General features: G+C 36.3%; 1 protein-coding gene across 3 annotated transcripts in view; it reads left to right on the forward strand.

Annotated features, from left to right (window-relative positions):
• Positions 1-20,986, forward strand: part of POLQ (DNA polymerase theta) — a 125,556-nt gene that overhangs the window by 57,892 nt on the left and 46,678 nt on the right. For all 3 annotated transcript variants that reach the window (XM_082624243.1, XM_082624244.1, XM_082624245.1), the window contains exons 14-16: positions 832-956; positions 2,226-2,469; positions 16,205-19,314. In XM_082624243.1, the coding sequence (XP_082480369.1) occupies positions 832-956; positions 2,226-2,469; positions 16,205-19,314 (3,479 nt within the window). The remainder of the gene's footprint in view (positions 1-831; positions 957-2,225; positions 2,470-16,204; positions 19,315-20,986) is intronic.

The following is a 20,986-nucleotide window of genomic DNA, read 5'->3' on the forward strand; positions in this document are numbered from 1 at the left end:
CAGTAGATGTCCAGTTTATTGTAATCACTTTCATTGTCATTAAAATCAAAGTTTTGGCTGAATATAGTAAAAATTTTCAACTTCTTGTATTTACTGAATTTATTGATATTTTAGTTTCTTCTTTGTAGCTTATAAGAAACCACTATATATCAAGACTTTTAAAAGTAGAACATTTAGTTACTTTCTTCCCTTAAAGAAGATATGATCAGAACTGCCAACTTAGTGTGGCTCCATTTGAGGATATGGTTTGTATCATCCTTTGAAGTGATTTGTTACCAGTAGGGAAGAGCCAATTAAAATATTCAGGTGGGGAAATTGTACAGGCTTTAGCTTCTTTGAACTATAATAAAATTATTTTTCTTAAAGCATTAGTCTCATATTATTTACATCATAGTCAAGTGTAAATTTTGTAAGGATTATATACTTGGCTTATTTGTGGCACAATTGCCTTTCACATCAAAACTTTTTTATAACCAAATTTTGATTGAAATATGATTAGGTGATAATAATTGTGTATCAAGTGTTCTTTAAAATTTTTGTGCCATCATATTCCTTGAACCTAGTCTCATTTCTTAAAATTAGTTAGCATTATTGAAATATGAACAAAATCTTTTTGTTATACAGATATTAGTTTTTTGCTATAGTACTAACGTATGTTAGAATTTACAAACATTGAGCTCTTTGTCCACTAATCCTATATCCTATTAGGAATCTTCTTACCTTCTCACCCTCTTACCTTTTTTGGTTCTTTCTTGTTTCTCAACATACATTGTACTCTCATAGTAGACATAAGTGACCTCTTACCATACTTTTGGTTAATTTACTTTCCAGGTTTTTTACCAGTCTTGTGCTATTAGATTTAATCAGTGAAGTTCCCTTAAAGGAAATTAATCAGAAATATGGATGCAGTCGTGGACAGATTCAATCGTTACAACAGTCAGCTGCTGTTTATGCAGGTCAGTTAAACAAGTGTTCCCACATTTATTTAAGACTCTGTGGTTTGAAGTCAAGTTAAGATTACTTTTTTTCAAATTCCATTTTACTGTAGGTTTCTCTAAAAGTGAGGGGATCATGTTAAGCCATAATCTTGTATAGTTCCTGTCATCATCAGAACACCCAAAACTATGAATCCTGTGGGTTCAGTTACCCTGCTACAGAAGACTGGCAGCTGGCTGAGTGTCTGCATCTTGGTCCCCTTCCATTCCCTAGCAACCTGCTGACCATTGCTCTTCTTTCTGTTTTTCTGTCTTTTTTTTGGGGGGGGGTGCATATTGTAAGAAGAAACAGACACAGTTCTCACTGGTCTTCATTTTCTTACCAAGTTATTGATTAATACTTGTTATTGTGGAAGATGGCAAGTGGAGAGGGATTTCTGGACTGCTGTCTCACTCTTCTAAATATCTGTTCTCTAAGGAAATACTGGTCTTTCTTAATAAAATTAAACTCTTATCTTCTAAGTTAGGCAAACAAGGGAAGTTCTAGGTCTGATTTTACCAAGAAATCCTTAAGCCCTTAGGAGGGAAATCCTGGGCTGCTGGAGAGTGTGTTTACATGTGTAAGAAGTTTCATTGTGAAATTGTGGGCATGAGAGATTACCGAGGGAAAGTTGCCAGGAGAGACTTACCCTTCAACTCACTGGCATCAAAGATCTCAGATTACCTCTAGGGTTAATGTTCTTGTCGGGAAATGATTTTCTTAATGACTTGACAGTTGGCTACTCTGCCCTCTCTATTTCAAGAGGGTATAGCTATCAAGCTGGGCAACCTTTTTTTTTTTTAAGAAATTATCAATGGGACTTTCACTCTTTGTAAATAATCCTCTCAGCACTTGACAATTTAAATTAGCTCTCTTGTTTTTTCCTCTAGGTGAAGAGTTCTTTACCTGTTTTAAGAGTTCTTTCTTCCTTAAAGAAAAAAACTGAGAGAGAGAGAGAGAGGGGAACTAGTGAGGGCTTTTTGTTTGTTTTGTGTTTATGTGCTCTGCCTCAATTTTTTCAAATGCAAGTTCATGATTAAGAAAAAATGAGATGATATTTAATGTGTCTAGCCAATTAGCTAGGCCCTTAAAGATGTCTACTGTCCTATTATTTTATACCTTGGGCCTGTTAAACTTTATAATTCTGCAGAAAAAACAACAAAAACAGTGAAACAAAAATACATCTCAAGAAACGGAGAATTGGTTTAGAAAGAATTTTTAATTCAATAAATATTATATGAATATTCTAGGGATGATTACAGTGTTTTCCAACCGCTTGGGCTGGCACAACATGGAACTACTACTGTCCCAGTTTCAGAAGCGTCTTACATTTGGCATCCAGAGGGAGCTGTGTGACCTGGTCCGGGTATCCTTACTTAATGCACAGAGAGCCAGATTCCTCTATGCTTCTGGCTTTCTTACTGTGGCCGATCTTGCCAGAGCAGATGTTGCTGAGGTGGAAAGTGTTCTGAAAAATGCTGTGCCTTTTAAAAGGTAGGAAAAATCCCCTTGTCTACATATGTTATTAAATGAAAACAGGTCAATTTGTAAATAATAGATAATATATTAAAATATTTTCCCTTAGATAATATCATGTCATATTTGGTATAAGTAGAAGAAAATGTGGCTCCTTTTCCCCTTTGAGGATTACTTTTTTCTTTTTTTGTATATTTAAAATATATTTTATGACTTTAAAGACACTTCTAAATGTATCATAACTCTCTCCTAGAAAGTTTGAGTAAAGTTAAGTTACCAGTGTTTCTGCTTTGATGGATTTTAATTTTCAGTATATATCCAGGGCTCATCTTAGATTTTCTTCAGGCAAGAAAACTTTAAAATATACTCTTCTTGAATATTCTTTGGAACACTAGTCCCTCAAAAACAGTTTATGAGAAGAGGACTTCTTGATGTGTGTGTGTGTGTGTGTGTGTGTGTGTGTGTGTGTGTGTGTGTGTGTAACCAATTCATTGAATGGGCTGGACTCAGCATATTTTCAAGGAATAGCTTAATTATTTTCTCAACCACTATTCTTTGAACTCACTGTTATATGGAATCTCAGCCAGATTCTGTAGCTGTTTAGGCAGTTTCAAGTATTAACAGTTTTATTTTCAGGTTTTAAAAATTTTTTCTAAATTAGAGCATTAATCTCATTTCCAGTTCAGTGTTTCTTTCCTCTTTGGCTTGACACACGCTCTGTAACTTGAAACATGTAGGAAGGGATGGGGGCATAGTCAAAGAAAGGGCCTCACTGTGCAGTGCCACCTCACATCATGGGCTCTACTCCGTGTACTTCAGCAGCAACGCAGGTGTGATTCCTGCTAGTGGGCCCTGGTACAGCATGCACTACAGCCAGCATAGCTATAGCTCTACCTAGATTTTGAAGGATGAAATTGCTTGGAGTCTTAGGCATATGCCACCCAAGCAGAGAATGTGGAGCTGTGGGGGCAGGGTCATCCCCTGTGACCCCAGATTGGAAGATCCATTAGTGGGCGATTTTGTCACTTTTGGGTGTGCCTCTGGCTGAAACCTACATAGAGTATGCTTTAAAACCTACTTATAAAGGTGTTGATCTCCTCTGGAGCCTGTGATTTTCACAGAATCTTTGGATATATACTTGCTTAGAAATATGTAATAAAAGACCTGAGGTGAAAAAATTCAGATGTGGGAGTATCTCTGTGGTAACAACATACCACATATCATACTTAACCCTTCCAGGGAGTCATCTGAGGTCAGTACACATTTTAAAAAATTTAATTGGAAAAAATTTGTAAACACATTTTGGAATCTCTTCTGTGTGATTCTAAGGCCATTATTGCCATGACTGTGATTCTTCTGAAAGCCCAGAACCTTCACTGATCAAAATTAACGAAACATAGTAATATGAGAAATCAATATTATCTGCCTCCCCGTGTGACATACTGAGAACGACACAACGTTACTCCTGGAATATTTTTATCAAAAATGTCTAATGTGAATTTAACTGTAGAGAAACATCAGGCAAACCTAAATTGAGAGACATTCTACAAAATAATTGGCCAGTACTTTTCAAAAATATCAAGGTCACGGAAACAAAGACTGAGGAGCTGATTTGAATTAAAGCAGGCTAAAGAGACATGACAACTAAATGTACCACCTTACTCTAGATTGGATTAGAAAAAGGACATACTTGGAACAATTGGTAAATTTTGAGTAAGGTGTGTAGATTAGATACAGTATTGTATTAATGTTAATTTTCTGATTAGAAACTGATGTATTTGGAGACTGGCCACCCTTTCAGTGCCCGGTACGTAAAAGCCAGAAAACCCATCCAACATTCAGATTGTCTCAAATAGCTTGCCATTACCAACAATCTGTAATGAATTACCTTGTGCATATGTATTTTCATATTGTTAGTGATGTTTCTTCAGAGTAAATTCCTAGACATGAGATTTCAGAAGGTAAGTGCATATATATAGATTTATTAGATTCCAAATTGCTCTGCAGAAGGGTCTAGCCAAGTTGCACTCTCACTAGTCTATTACCCCTCAGCTCACCAGTAGAATCTGTTGTTAGATGTTGTTAAAAAACAAAATTCAGCTGCGTAAATTTGAAGATCCAACTAGCTTTATTAGGCGATTCATGAGTTGCAGCATCCAATCTAGGAACTAGAAGGGGTTTTACTAAAAGATGGAAAGTTTTTATAGGAAGAAGGATAGGGCAAAGGAGCTATTAGCAAAATAAAAGAAAGGATTATTTTTATATCAGGGCAGCTTTTGGGGGGTAAAAGGGAAAGGCAAGGGGGTTTTATCATGCAGATTGTATCTTGGGGGTGGGTGGGGGTGCGGGGGGTGGGGAGGGAGGATGGACAGATTACCTCTTGGTGCTGACCAGGAAATTCTAGACTGGTTGATTAAGATTACATTTCTGGTGAAGGTCAAAACTGCAATTAGGTTAGGTATTAAATCTAGGTTTGGTATCATGGGCTTTAGCCATTTGGGGCCTGTGGCTTTTCTCTTTAACAATTCCTTCCTTTTCATCATACTCTCAGCCTGAGAGATGTGATCAAAATTTAAGGCATTAGCTTCGCTCTCAACTACTGCTCTGCAGCTTTGTTGATCTTTGTTGTGATATCCATAGGTCATGACGTCTTTGATGAACTCCTATGATATTCACAGGCAATGACTTCAGGTTTGTTACCGAGTCCAAGCTTGTTCTGCTGCAAAACAGACCAATAAATCAGGAGACGAGGTGTTGAGGCAAGGAATAGCGACTTTATTTGGAAAGCTGGGCATCCGAGAAGATGGCAGACTAGAGTCCTAGAGTACCATCTTGTCTGGGTCTGGATGCTAGTTTCTTTTATAGAACAGAGAGGGGGAGGAAGTGAGGAAGTAAAGTAAAAAGGCTCTAAGTCTTGCAAAATATCTTCTGGTTTGGCCAGCCTCTCAGAGGGGATGTGTTAATTTCTTCTTTCTTGCAGCCATTCATGGGTGGGCAGGGGCAGCGTGTTTCCCTGTGAGCTGAACGAAGGCACTTTGGTTTAACATTGAGGCAGAGGGGCAGGGTTCCCCAAGGGAGGCCATTATGTATGCTTTTAGCTATAAAGAGCATCCTTTTAGTGATTATAGTCACAAAAGCAACGGGAAACAAAGCTTAAAGTAAAAGAAACAGATCCAACATGGAGTCAGATTTTGTTCTTCCCTGTTACAGGTTCACAATTTTTAAGGTGGCTGTTCTCCTCGTTTCTTTTCTGATGTTCCACTCTTAGGGAGATATTTCTCTGCTGGTCAGTGGCTGTGAACATGCATTTAAAACTTTTGAGAGGATCCAATGTGCTGATGTTTATGATAACTATAAATAGGATAACTCCCAGTATGTGGAGTGTGCTTCAGAGCCATAGTCCCCAAGACCCAAACCAGTCAAAGACACTGTTGAAGGAGTCACCCTTTTAAGCCAAGTGGCTTACTCAGTGATCTTACATAATTAAGTTTCAACTTCACCAGAAGTGTCAATCCAGGTACAACAGATGGTATTGGTCATAGCACAGACACTTCCCTGCTCAGCTAAAAGATTATCAAGGGCTATCTTATTATCAAGAGCAACTATGGCCAGAGAGTCTAAGTATTTTTGTTGGGCAACTAGTGCCCTAGCAATGGAATCTGCAATGTTCTCTAAGAGTTGAGGAAAGGTTCCTGATTATATTATTCTTTGTTTTAACTCCTAATCAGGGAAGTACGCCCTGCCAAAGGAAGCAGTTCTTGAATCATGAATCCTCCTGTTAGGCCTTTTCTAGAACAGTTAGGGGCACAGTTAGATAACCTAAGACGCCTAGTACAGTTGTGTGCCAGCCATATGGTCATTCATAGGCCCAAGGAGAATGATAACCACCACAGACAAAGACAAGACCTGTCGGGATGCAAACCATTCCTGTTAAAGAATACGGATAAAAGATTTATTCACAGGGACTGCTGCATTTACCTGTTCAAGCCAGGAGTCAGGTTTTTAGTGCATGTGGAAAGAGAATCTCCCATCCTAAAATAGAGTTATCCTAAATACTGGAGGTTATCCCTTCTTAGTAATGGCCTGGGAGATACAGATGAGGGTGTTATCTTTCCAGGCCAATGCCAGAGTGAAATTAAGAAAGAAAAGGAGAAAGGGTTTCATGTTTAACTAAGGCAAGAAGACTTGAATCTGGTGTCTTGGGCGAAAGCAGTAGACATCGATATCAGTGACTTTTCTTACTCATCATTTTGATTCAGGGGTCTCCAGTGTTGTGTAGGACCAGATGTCAGGTGGTCCTCCTTAGCTGTGAGACATGTACCCAAGGCTCAGTACTTTCTATAGTTTTGCATCAGTGTCAGTGGTCAGGAGCACTTGGTAAGCTCCCTTCTGACAGGGCTCAAAGGATGCCTTTGTTCTTAGTGATGTCAAATCAGAAGGGTGGGAGAAAATTGGAAATAGTAGTTTGGTGAGTTGTAGCCAGATATTTAAGGACACTAGAAGAATTCAGGATCCAGTCCAGTTTACAGGTTTGTAATAAAACCTCAAAGACAATTAATAGGACTAGAATCTAATACTATCTACAAAGGTGCAAAGATAATTTTTCTCTCTTTAATTACCCCTATTTTTTTTTAACCAAAGATAATCATAGTAAAACTAATTTGTTTGCATTAAACTTGGCCTGATTATTTATATAAGTACAGCAAGAATAATGGTTGACCATATAAGTCCTATTTTAAGACTGCTTTGCTGAAACCTTGTAAGCAAGGTACCAGGTCGATTTTTTTTGAAGCAGTTCTTTGAAGCTATCTGGTCATATCTGAGTCTGTGCACACCTTTCTCAAATATGACATTCCAGTCAAAGCCTTGGTAATATAGCCAGTGTTTCTAAGTGTATCCTATTACAAGGAGAACAGATTGTTATTGAACTTATGCAAGTTCAAAATAAATTGTTAAGAGAGTAAGAATATTCACTGAGAGCTCCTGAATTCTGGAGGGATCAGGTGGGGAGAAAAAGTTTCCTTTGTTCACAAAGGTATACTTTGCCAAATTGTTGTTAAGTCATAGATAGCTTAAGAAAAGGTCTCCTTAAATCTGGAAAAACAAAAACATTAGAGTATCCTCCTCAGGTCATGTAGTCCTATGTAATTAATACTTTTTCTGCTTGAATACAGTTTTTCAAGGGCCCAGAGGGAGGAAGCCTGAGGCCTTTAGGGACACAAATAGTTGTTCTTACATATACTGTGGTGGGTGAAGGAATGGGAAAACAGAAAAATGAGATTTGTCAGGGAGCCAGGAAGAACCATGAGGCCATCTTGGTTTTCCCACAGCTCCAACTGTGTTTAATTTACAGCCATTGTTTACCCATCTTAGTTTCTCTGATTCAGGAGCAGACTGTCGTCTGTTAGAAGGACATCAGGTCTGGCAGTAAGCGGGTCATTTTTGGAGAAGTAGAATGAATCTCATCAACACTTGCCACAATCTTTATATAGATTCTGTTGCCTTTACATGAAAGTCAGCTAGGTCATTTCCCTGTTACTCAGGTTCAGTATTTTTAGTGTGAGCCTCAATTTTGATGAGTAATTTCGGAAAGTAAGTGAATAGCAGTAAAAGGATTGTTTGCTTGTTACCCATTTCTGATTGGGGTCCCAGAGGATGTCATACACCATTTTAAGAAAATGACTAGAATTATAAGTTAGGATTATACCAGGATATATCAAGTTTCTAGGAATTTCACACAATTTCTAGAACACTTATACACCTGATCAAGTACAACATAAAGAAGGCTTAATGTTACTTCTTGTTTGGTAATGCTTCCCATGTAATTTAACATATCAAATAAGCCTAACATCTTTTGAAATGTTCCAGGGGCCTCTGAAATATTTCAAAGTTAGTTTGTGGTCAAAAGACTTCATTCAGAATTTGATTTGGGGAAGTTTGTCAAAGATATCAAATGCTTTGGACACTTGACTAACTAAGATCACAGGTCCATATGAAACAATACTCGATTGTCTATTTAGCAGATGAAGGAAAATTAAGTTCTAGTTTTATATAAGTACACTATTGATATTAAAACTTAATTTTTAAAATGCTTATAATAATTCAGTTTTAGCCAGCTTGATTACACAAGGTAAAATCTTTTCTCTCTTCAGTGAAGAGAGAAAAGATTTTTGTATGCCTTTAGTTTACCCTTTATAACCAGAAGCTCTAGTTCAGACAGAATTACTCTCATTTCCCTTAACAAAATGCATCTTCATTCCTCATGCCTTTTCTTTTCTTTGTTTTTTTAAAAAATTAATTAATTATTTATTATTTTTTTGGCTGCGTTGGGTCTTCGTTGCTGCATGTGGGCTTTCTCTAGTTGTGGTGTGCAGGCTTCTCATTGCAGTGGCTTCTCTTGTTGCGGAGCACCGGCTCTAGGCCTGCGGGCTTCAGTAGTTGTGGCTTGTGGGCTCTTGAGCACAGGCTCAGTAGTTGTGGCACATGGGCTTAGTTGCTCCGTGGCATGTGGGATCTTCCTGGACCAGGGCTCGAACCTGTGTCCCCTGCATTAGCAGGCAGATTTTTAACCTGCTGGTTAAAATTTTTAACCTGCTGGTTAAGATTTTTAACTTCCCTGGTGTGCCACCAGGGAAGTCCCTCATGCCTTTTCTAGCCAAAAACACATTGTGCTTTCCTTGCATATGGAGATGTTTCCTTTGTTGTTTCTTTAATTACATATATTAGAATTTTTAATCTTTTGAAAACCTTAATTTCTGGCTAAAATTTAGGAACTAAACAGTTGCGGACTCTTACACTAGCATTCCAAAGCTTGGCAAAATTATAAGTACTCTTTGTAACTTCTAGAAACATGGGCTTTCTCATAGAAACTTTCTTAGCATGGCACTGTTGACTGAAAAAAAATAAAAGCACAATGTGAGAGTTGTGATTTAAGTTTTATTTGGGGCAAAATGAGAACTATAGCCCAGGAGACAGCATTCAGGTAGCTCTGAGAAGTCGCTCCAAAGAGGTAGCGGGGAAGGTCAGTGGGGAAGGTCAGTGTTATATGACTTTAGTGAAAGGGGGTACGAGCAGCCAAGCACACATTTTGGCAGAGGCTTGCTGCTAGTCACGAGGAGCAGGTGTCACTGTTAATGATTTTAGTGCTTTTCTAGATATGAGGAACGTAAGAATTGGACTCATAAAATCTCCTGAAAATATCTATCTGAAGACCTGTTCTGCCAGTTTTTCCCAGAGCACGAAGTGCCTCATTCCTGATCTCCACCCTGAACTCCTTTCAGGGGTTGTTGAAGGTCAGCAGCTGCAGCAGCTCATGATTTAATCCTTGTAGAGGTAGATGGCAAGTGCCAATAGTTGGCAGCACCAAACATGCTTACTAATAATCCCAAATTTTATCTCTAGTTTTTAAACAATAGAAAGCCCAAAGTAGATAAAGCTATGTTCAGTAATTAATCTTTCATCTATTTTATCTTATTTGGAATGATCTAAATGTTCAATAAATTTCCATTACTTAACCTAAGCTTAGCAAAACTTTAGGGTTTCAGGCTAAAGACTTGGAAAACTTATTTCAAAAGTTCATCTAGAAAATCTTTTTATTCTACTTTTATCTATTTAACTTACTTGCTCTAAACAATTATATTTAGGTTACTAATGAAAATTTCATCATACCAAGTTATTTTTCTTGCTGACAAATTTGTTAGCTTAGGTAGAATAAAAATATTATAATTAATGCTGACAACTATTAAGACATGTCTGTTTTAATTAAAGCAACAAACTTAAACTAGCTTTTACTTCCTAAAGATTATCTTGGATAACTTGATCTTGAAAAGCATTTGAGTTAGCTATATTCCTTAGAACTTTGGAGTAGCCAATCCTTACAAGCTTGTCTTTAAACCAAAAAAAAAAAACAAAAAAAAAAACAGCTCTTATTGTAGATCAACTATATTTCAAAAAAAAAAAAGATTACACTTCTGATGAAGTTTTAAATTGTATTTAGGTTATGTTTTAAATCTAGGCTTGGTATCATGGGCTTTAGCACAAGTGATGCCATTTGGAGCCTCTGGTTTTTCTCTTTGACAAAAAGGTTTTCATTTTTACTAGTTGGATAGATGAGAAGTTGTATCTCAGTATGGTTTTAACCTGCATTTCTCTAAATGTGCGTGATGGTGAATATTTTTTCTTATTTTTAGGATTCTTTAAAGAAATATATCTTTGTAAATTATCTGGTTATGTCTTTTCCTTATGTTTCTACTAGGTTTTGGTTTTTACCCTCTCCTTTTTAAAGAGTCTTAGAATCTTTTCTTTTTAAAACTGATTAGGGTTCTTAGCCATTTGTTTCACATGTATATTTCATATATTTTTCTCAAAAACTTATCAGTTGTCTTTTGACTTTATTGCATTGTTTTCACCATGCAGAATTTTTATTTTTCTTTTCATTTATTTTTTAGCAATCTTTTTTTTTTTTTGCTTCTAAATTGTCATAGTTAGAAAAGTTTTTCGTATATTGAGATTAAAGAGGAATTCACACGTTTTCTTCTAGTATTTGTAAGTTTGCATTTGGATGCCTGATGCATTTAGAATTTAATTTTGTGTATGGTGTTAAGTCTGGATCCAGTTTTATTTCTCAATGGTTCCCATTTATAAAAAAGTTTATCTTTGTCCCAGTGATTTGAGATGCCACCATCATATATTAAATATCCATATGTAATTAAGTCTATTTCTGGACTTTCTATTCTATTTGCTATTCTTTCTGTCAGTTAATGAGCCAGTACCATGCTTTTAATTATAAGGGCTTTATAGTGTGTTTTAATGTCTAGTAGGGTAAATTCTACCTTACGGTTTTTCAGTATTTTCTTGGCTATTCTTGCATGTTTGCCCATATGAAACTTAAAGTGCTTTTTGATATTGTATTAGAATTCGATTGAAATTTAATAGAACTGAAATCTTTATAATGTTGAGTGAACCTACCCAAGGATAGGTAATATCTTTGCATTGGATCTAGTCTTTTTGATTTTTCAGGAGTTTTAAAATATTTTCCTCATACAGGTTTTCAGGAGTTTTAGTTTTCCTCATACAAATTTTGTACACTTCTTGTTAAATTTATTCTTGTTTAATCATTATCCTGTTTTTAGTTAGTGGCTCTCTTCTGTCTTCTACATGGTTATTATTTGAATATGTAAAGGCTATTGAGTTTTATATTTTTTTATCGTGCTATTTTCTGAATACTTTTGTTTAAATTACTTTTATCATTGATTCTCAAGGATTTTCCAGGTATATTGTCATATCATTTGCAAACAGAGTTATTTTATTGTTTCCCTAACAATTCTTGTGCATCTAACTGATTTATTTGGTCTAATTGAATTAGCTAATAGCGCTAATAGGTAGTGGTAGTAGACAGTAGTAATAGAGATAGTGGACATTTTTGCTTTGTTTGTGATTCTAGTGGAAATGCCTCTGCTACCCTAGTAAGATACTGACTTCAGGAATATGGTGTGTGTGTGTGTGTGTGTGTGTGTGTGTGTGTAATCATTTTAAGAAAATGTCCATTAATTGCAATTTTCTCGTATATTTTTTATCAGGAATGGGTATTAAATTTTGTTAAAGGCTTTTTCAGTATCTATGGAGATAGTCATAGGTTTCTCCCCCTTTACATCTCTTAGCATGTTATATTAATAGATTTCCTACTATTGAATCAGTTTTATGTTCCAGAATAAATTTCACTTGGTCGTGTTATATTATTTTTTTACATGATGTTGGATTCTATCTGCTAACATTTAATATAGTATACTTTTGCATTATTATCCATAAATAATATTAGTGTACAGTTTTTGTATGTATGTTTATATGTGTGTTTTGCACTATCTTTACTCAAGTTTTGATACCAGACTTTCTTCATGAAAAACAAAAAGGAAGATTTTCCCTTATTTTCAGTACTTTGGGACTGGTTAAAGGTTTGATATGATTACCCTATGAAACAGTCTTGGATGGTGCCTTTTTATGGGGTTAATTCTCTGATCACCTTCTCTATTTTATTTTTTCGGAACTTAATCTCTTTAAGCTTTCTATGTCTAGTGGAGTCAATTTTGGTAGCCTTTCTTTCCCAACGAAATTATCTATTCCATCTGGATTTTCAAATATATTTTCATAACGATCTGTAAATTAGTCTGTTAGGAATTTTAAATATTTCTTCTATTTCATTGGCTATGCCTCTTTTTTTGATTTATTATTTTGTAAATTTCTACTTTTTGTTTTCTTCTTGATCAGATTAACTAGTGGTCTATTTTGTAAATTTTAAAAAATCAAGTATTTTGTTTTACTAGTTAGGTCTATTAAAAAAAATCTACCTCATTAAATCCTATTTTTTGAATTTTATTACTACTTCCTACTGCTTTCTTTTGTTTTACTTTGTCATACTTTTTCTAGTTCTTTTTGTTGAACTAGGAGTTTAATTTGTTGACATTCATATTTTTATTAATAAAATACTGTGTGTTTTTATTTTAATACTATGAATTTAGTACTGTGAATTTTCCTGTGGTCTCTTATTTTAAATGTAACTGTAGATTCTGATATTTAGGGCTTTCATTATATTTTTTTAGGAATTATGATGGATTTGCATGTTTTCCCTTTTTTGCTTGGGTAGAAGTTCTTTTTTGTTGCTATTGTTAATAATTTTTAGTTTTATTGCATTGCAATATAAGCATGTTGTTTATAACATTTCTACTTTATGGAATTCACTGACAATTTCTTTGTTTCCTAATATATGATCAATACAAACTAGATAGTTGTATTCTCTATTATAAAAGTAAAATGAGATATTTTCAAAAAATCTACCTTTTTGATTATGTTAATTAAGTCTTATTCATTCCTATTTATTCCCCCCTTCCAGTACTTCATCTGTCTTTTAATAAGAATGGTTTATTAAAGTCTACTAATTGTTAGTACACTTCTCTCTTTGTCTCCTTGTATCTCTTATAGTGTTTGCTTCACAAATGTGGTTACTTGTTATTTAGAGTGTAAATGTTCATAGTAAATATGACTGATTGATAGTTATCTTTGTTGTGCTTTTGGTTTTGAGCATTAAATTATACCCTTCTTGGAATATCCCTCACTGCTTTCTTCTTGTTTCTCTTTGCCTGGGAATTCCTTTGCCCATCCCTTTATTTTTAGCCTTTTTGAATTACTTTGTTTTAGATATGCTTTTTTGTACCACACTGAGTTGTAGTTGGTTTTGCTTTCTGAAACAAATTGAAGATCTTTTTAATAGATGATTTAATCCCATTCACATTTATCAATATGAATAACATGTTTGGTTTCAATTCTCTCAAATTATTTTATAATTATTTGTATTATGTGATATTTGCTGTTTCTTTCTCCACCCAAGGGTATTCTTCGGTATTTTATTTTTAAATTTAGAAAGGTGTATATTTTTGTTTTAATGGGTGATTTTGTACTTTTTATTATCTGGTTTGTCAAGATTTTAATTGTATCCTGTAATTCCTACCTATTGCCAGAACAACAGTCACTGACATAGAGCTTACTTTAACTTTCTTTTTCCCTCTCCCTTTTTCAAAGTGCATTATTTCTACTTTATCTCAATATAAAACTTGCATACATTAATTTTCCACCTTTGCCTCCACCCTTGTGGGGGGTAGGGATGGAAAACTAATATAATCTACATTTTTAGTTATTCAGATTCTTACCATCGTTCTTATTGCTGAAGTATTACTTCCTCTCTTGAGTGGATGAAACTTATCCTCTAGTAGCTTTAGGTTCCTTGAGGAGGGCTTATATAATATAGAATTCTTCAAGTTCTTGTATGTTTCAGACAGTTTTTCCATAACCTTAATATTTGAAGCACACCTTGGCTGGATAGAAATTCTTGGTCTATACTTTCTTTTATTGAGCTTTTTGAAAATGTTGTTTCTTTGCTTTGTATGCTGTTTTCAAGAATTCTTATGGGAGTGTGTTTCTTTTGCCCTTCCAAATATGTAGGCCTTGAGAGTTCTTTTCTGGTTTTTTTTTTTAACATTTATTTGTTTATTTATTTATTTTTGGCTGTGTTGGGTCTTCGTTGTTGTGTGTGGGCTTTCTCTAGTTGTGGTGAGCAGGGGCTACTCTTCATTGGGGTGCATGGGCTGCTCATTGCAGTGGCTTCTCTTGTTGCGGAGTACAGGCTCTAGGGCGTGTGGGCTTCAGTAGTTGTGGCACGTGGGCTCAGTAGTTGTGGCTTGCGGGCTCTAGAGCACAGGCTCAGTAGTTGTGGTGCACGGGCTTAGTTGCTCCATGGCATGTGAGATCTTCCCAGACCGGGGCTTGAACCCGTGTCCCCTGCATTGGCAGGTAGATTCTTAACCACTGCGCCACCAAGGAAGTCCCGAGATTTATTTTCTATATCTTTGAAGTTCAATAGTTTCACTAGGCATTTTAGTTAACTCTTGCTATGGAAGAAATTACTTAAGAACTTAGTGTATTAAAAGCAACTAGTAAATATATATTAACTCAAAGTTTCTGCAAGTCATGAATTTGGGAGTACCTTTCCTTGTAGTTCTGGTTTGAGCTCCTCAGGAGGTTGTAGTTAAGTTGTTGGCCAGAACTGTAGTCATCTGAAGGGCTGACTTAGATCTGCTTTTAAGATGCCTCACACACATGCTGGCAGGTTGGTGTTCATTTCTTTACATGAACTTCTCCATAGAGCTGCTTGAGACCCTTTTGCCTTGATGGTTGGCTTCCCCCAGAGTGAGTGACCCAAAAGAGAGCAAAATGGAAACTGCAATGTGTTTTATGACCTCACCTCAGTTTTTAGTTGTTTTGGGTGAGAGGCTAAATTGGTCCCTGTTATTTTATCTTGGTTGGGAACAGAAGTTTCCCAGCTTCCATAATTTTTATGCCTCATCCTGTTTATCTTCTCTTCATGGTACTTCAGTTACGTATGTTTGACCTTTTAGGGTGTAGAATCTGTTATTTTACTATGAAGAGCACTGATATTTTCTCAGTCAGCTTGGCTAAGCTCAAACTTTTCCTGTTGTAGGCAATAGCTCAAATCTCTGTTCAGTTGTTTAGACTTTCACCTAACTGCTTGGAGTCTCTCCACACTTGCATAGTTTTGAGGTCAGCCAGATACTTGGGCAGAATTTGTATGAAAAATATGGGGTTCTCCTTCTCTGGATCTCTCAATTCTGAACTTTCTCTCTTCATTTTGAAGCTCTTGTAGTTACTCTGAACTGTCTTTCAAGTTCTGTCAATCAGTAAACTCCAGGTTTCCATTTAAAGACTCTGTCTTAGTGAGGCCTTCCCTAACGATGCTGTTTAAAAATTGCAGAACCACCTATCCCTTTCTGATACTTCATTTTTTTTTTTAACATCTTTGTTGGAGTATAATTGCTTTACAATGGTGTGTTAATTTCTGCTTTATAACAAAGTGAATCAGGTATACATATACATATATCCCCATATCTCCTCCCTCCTGCATCTCCCTCCCATCCTCCCTTTCCCACCCCTCTAGGTGGTCACAACTGTGCTTCAATTTTTTACACAGCTCTTATCTATCACCAGTTGACACAGAATGCATTTTAACATTAGTTTACTTTCTGATTTCCCCAACTATAATGTAAGCTCTATGAGAGTAGATACATTTCCCTCTTCTTCAGTACTATTTCTTCAGTTCCTAGAAAAGCTCAGATTGATGCTTAATAAATACTTGTATTAATGAATGAATCAATGCATTAATTTATTTCATTTTCTACCTCTTTTATAGTACCCGAAAGGCAGTGGATGAGGAAGAGGAAGCAGTTGAAGAGCGTCGGAATATGCGAACTATTTGGGTGACTGGCAGAAAAGATTTAACTGAAAGGGAAGCGGCAACTCTTATAGTAGAAGAAGCCAGAATGATTCTGCAGCAGGACTTAGTTGAAATGGGAGTGCAGTGGAGTCCATATTCCCTTTTAAATTCTGATACACACTCATCGACCTGCAGTGAATCAGAAGTAAAAGAACACAAATTTATACCCCAAACTAAGAGTTCTTATAAAAGAGTAACATCAAAGAAAAAATGTAACACAATATTTAATGATTCTTCTGTTACTCATTTACCAAATACAGTGCAAGATTTAGATAAAAGTAGAGAGCATACAGATTCCTTTTGTTATAAATTTCAGGATGGGCATCAAGAACGTCAGGTGCATTCCATTTCCAGAACAAAAAAACGGGCTTCTTTGAGTATAAATAAAGAAAAGCTAGGAACCTCTCTGAATGAGGGGAAAGCAAGCACTACGAAAGTTGTTCAGACTCTCTCGTCTGAGAAAACAAAAAAAGAAGCTTTGAATTTCAGTTCAGAAGAGATGAGTACAACCTCTCAATCTTGGAAACATAGTAAGCATCTAAAAGAATCTAGAGACAGTAGCCCTGTGAAAGACACTAGGATGTGTAGAATCAATTTACAAGAACAGACTCTGTCTAATCCTATTCATTGTGAAGAGTCATTTACTTCAGATGAGAAGAATATGGAATTTAGAAGTCCAGAGCCATTTGCTAAAAACATATCTTTCTGTGCTGAGGGAAGATATAGCAAAGTATCATTCCCATCACAAACAGAACAAAGTTGTTCAAGGAACAATAAAATATCTAATGATGCTCTTGTGGAATATTTTATCACAGGATCCCAGAAGAAAAATGTGACTCATCAAGCCACTAGTGTGGTTAGTGAAAATGGAAGAGGATTAGCTGTTGAATCAGAAAAAAAAAATGAAGCGCTGATACAAAATGATTCAAAAAACCAGCATGTTAATGTGAAACACCATGACACCCATCCAATTAACCAGTGCCTGGAAAAGCAGTTTGATAAACAGACAAATACTTACACCAAACTGAAAAAACCAATAGCAAGACAAATGCCCTATGAGACAGGCAGCAGTTATATGAATAGGGACTCAAATGTTGTTATGAAATGTGAAAGTACAAAGTTTAATGCTGAGGAAAATAAATCAAGTAATCTTCAGGTATCAGGAGAAAACATAAGCAGCACTGAGATACCCAGTGGAGTACATCTACTAAGTGGAGCATTTGGTAAATCAGGAGGCCAGCGTGAGAATATTCTAAATACCCTTAGAGTACAAGTAAAAACAGATGCTTATGCAGCAGACAGAACTAAAAATAATCATGTTTCTGACTTAGGTTTAGATCTCTGTGATTTTGAAGACAGTTTCTACCTGGATACTCAGTCAGAGAAAATAATTCAACAGATAGCACCTGAAAATGCCAAGCAAGAAGGAGCAAAGGATACCAGCTTGGCAACAGGAATGATGCAGAAGAGCCTAGACAAACAGAGCTCAGTAAGCTCCTTTCAGAAAGAGATTCACATTACTTTTCCAGGTGAACAACATTCACCAGGAATGACAAATCATTTGAAACTTAAGACTGTAGATGCTATGAAACAAAGCACTGATTCACATGGGGTTGATAACCTGACTCCAGAAAGCCCAATTTTTTATTCTCCAATATTAATAGGGGAAAATGACCCATGTTTTAAAGGCAATGAACTTTCTGTTACTGACTCCCAATTAAATAGTTTTCTTCAAGGTTATCAAACACAAGAAGCTATGAAACCAGTTATACCTCTGGTTCCTAAAATGAGAACTCCTACTGATATAGAAGTAGAATATCTGCCAGTTCCTGAAACAAGTTTGAATTTGAGTGGTAGTTTACTGTTTGACAGTTTCAGTGAAGAGTACCTCGTAGAAGAACAATCACCTGATGTACAAGCAAAAGAATGCCTTCCTTCTGAAATAACTTCAGTCCATTTTGCTGATTCTCTGTGTCTACAACCAGAGGGCCCAATTAAAAAATCAGATGTGAATGAGAATCAAGATAATCAGCAGCCATTGTCTTGTTTCAGTGATGAGTCTACTGTATTTTCAGAAATGGATTCTGCTCAGATGGTTGAAGCTTTGGATAATGTAGATGTATTTCCTGTCCAAGAGAAACATAATGCTGCAGGATGTCTTAGAGTATTAGAACTGAGTGATCCAGTGATTGTGGGTAATGATTATTCCCAAAGAGAAGTAATTGGAGGAGATAAAGATAAAAGGTCTCAGAAATCCAAATTAACTGGGACACGGCAAGATAATTCATTCATATGGTCAGGGGCATCATTTGATCTAAGTCCAGGACTGCAAAGGATTTTAGATAATGTGTCCAGTCCTCTAGAAGATGAAAAGCTAAAATTAACCATTACAGACTTTCTCAGTTTGAAAGGAAAAAATACAGAGGTAAATGACAAACAAGAAATGATTTCAAATTTGGAGACAAATCAAGTGCAAGGAATTCCATTTTCCCCTAATATTGTGGTAAAAGGCAATATTGACGCACTAGAGAACAATGTCCTTCATGGTGAAACCTCCTCCCTCTTGCCTTGTAAAGAAAACTGTATAGTTGATGATAATGGACTCATTCCTCCTATACCATCTGCTTCTAAGTTGTCATTTCCAAGTTTTCTTGGAACATCTTCTGTAAAACTTAAGAAAATTGGTGGTGGTTTACAACTTGGTGAAAGTTATTCATTTGGCTCACCTTCAGATAATAAAAACTGCGATTTAAGTCCAGAGACTAGAAATGGTTTCAAAGATGACAGTCCTATTAGAGACACAAGCTTTTCACCGCATTTATCACAGGATGGATTGCAGTTAACTCTAGCCTCATGCAGTCCAGAAAGTTTGGCCATAATTGACGTAGCGAGTGACCAAACTCTCTTTCAAACATTTATGAAGGAGTGGCAAAACAAAACTCGATTTTCCATCTCATTGGCTTGTGAAAAGATCAGTAATTTGACATCTTCTAAAAGTGCTACTATTGGTGGTAGGTTTAAGCAAGGTAAGATTTTTTTTTAAATCTTTTACATTTGTATGTAAAATAGTGGACTGAGATGGGACTGAGACTTTTCAGTATTGGATATTAAATGTAATAAATGTGTTCAAAGTTTAATAAGTTTCGGGCTTCCCTGGTGGCTCAGTGGTTGAGAGTCCACCTGCCGATGCAGGGGACACGGGTTCGTGCCCCGGTCCGGGAAGATCCCACATGCCGTGGAGCGGCTAGGCCCATGAGCCATGGCCGCTGAGCCTGCGCGTCTGGAGCCTGTGCTCCGCGATGGGAGAGGCCACAACAGTGAGAGGCCTGTGTACCACAAAAAAAAAAAAAAAAAAAAAGTTTAGTAAGTTTCTCCTATGTGGGTTTACATGTGGAACAGCCTTATTGTTCAGCACAACTAGATTAAAAATAGTTACCCTCTGGTATAAGAGATGGGGGACCTCTGGACACATGGGCAGGAGAGCTGAGCAGTGAGGCCAAGAGCTCAAGCTGGTAGACTGAAAACGTGCAGACCACTAGGACACTGTTCGTTCCTCTGTCTCTGATCCATTGTTGTGCCTGGGGTCTAGTCAGGCCTGTGTCTGCCTCCTTCCAAGCAGGCCAGAAATCCCATCTAAACAGCCTTTCTATAGCAGCTCCCCACAGGAGTTCCATACCAGTGTTGTCTCCCAGGACATTGACCCAGCAGCCAAGCTTATTGCTGGTGGGGACACCACAGTTGGTATGGCTGGTTCAGGGGCCAGCATTAGAACAGTGTTTGACAGATTGATGCTTGGGTGTGCCAGGAATCTGTCTCTCAAACAACACCTCTTCTATGCCATTCTGGGCTCTGCCTTGTCTGAGGCCATAGGGCCCTTCTGTTTGGTTATCTTCCTCATCCTCTTTACTTTGTGAGTCTCTGGAGGTTTCCTGTACATCCCTGCTGCTTTAGCTCCTGGTCATGCCTGGTGTTAGAGTGTGCCAAGCTTACCATTAAACACAGCATTTCTCTAAGAAAGAAATCATATATATACATATATATATATAATCATAATATGCATATATTATATAATATGTATATTAGTTAGAATATAATTTTGTAAAATTTAAGATGTATATTTTGAAAATGGATCAGACTTTTTTTATGGTACCTTAATGGTGTGACATGGTTTGAATTTAATTAATTAAAGTATAGCTGATTTACAATATTAAATTAGTTTCAGGTATACAACATAGTGATTCAGTATTTTTATAGATTATACTCCATGTAATGTTATTGTAAAATAATGGCTATATTTCCCTTTGCTGTACAATATATTCTTGTAGCTGATTTATTTTACACATAGTAGGTTGTACCTCTTAATCCCCTACTGATATCTTTCCCCTCCCCACTCCTCTCCCCACTGGTAACCACTGGTTTGTTCTCTATATCTGTGTCTGTTTGTCTTTTGTTATATTCATTCATCTTTAATTCTTAGGTTCCACATATAAATGATAATATACAGTATTTGTCTTTCTGTCTGACTTATTTCACTTAGGTCCATCCATGATGTTGCAAATGGCAGACTTGATGGTTTTTATTAATCATTGCTCATGAATTATTTTCTCTTAAACTGTAATATCCATATTCACTTATGTAATAACAGAAGTACATAGCAAATAGGCACTATATTTTTCACAGTGTATATTAGCTATGTTT

The sequence above is a fragment of the Mesoplodon mirus genome (assembly GCF_964341445.2).
Source record: "Mesoplodon mirus genome assembly, chromosome: 6".
NCBI classification, from domain to species: Eukaryota; Metazoa; Chordata; class Mammalia; order Artiodactyla; family Ziphiidae; genus Mesoplodon; species Mesoplodon mirus.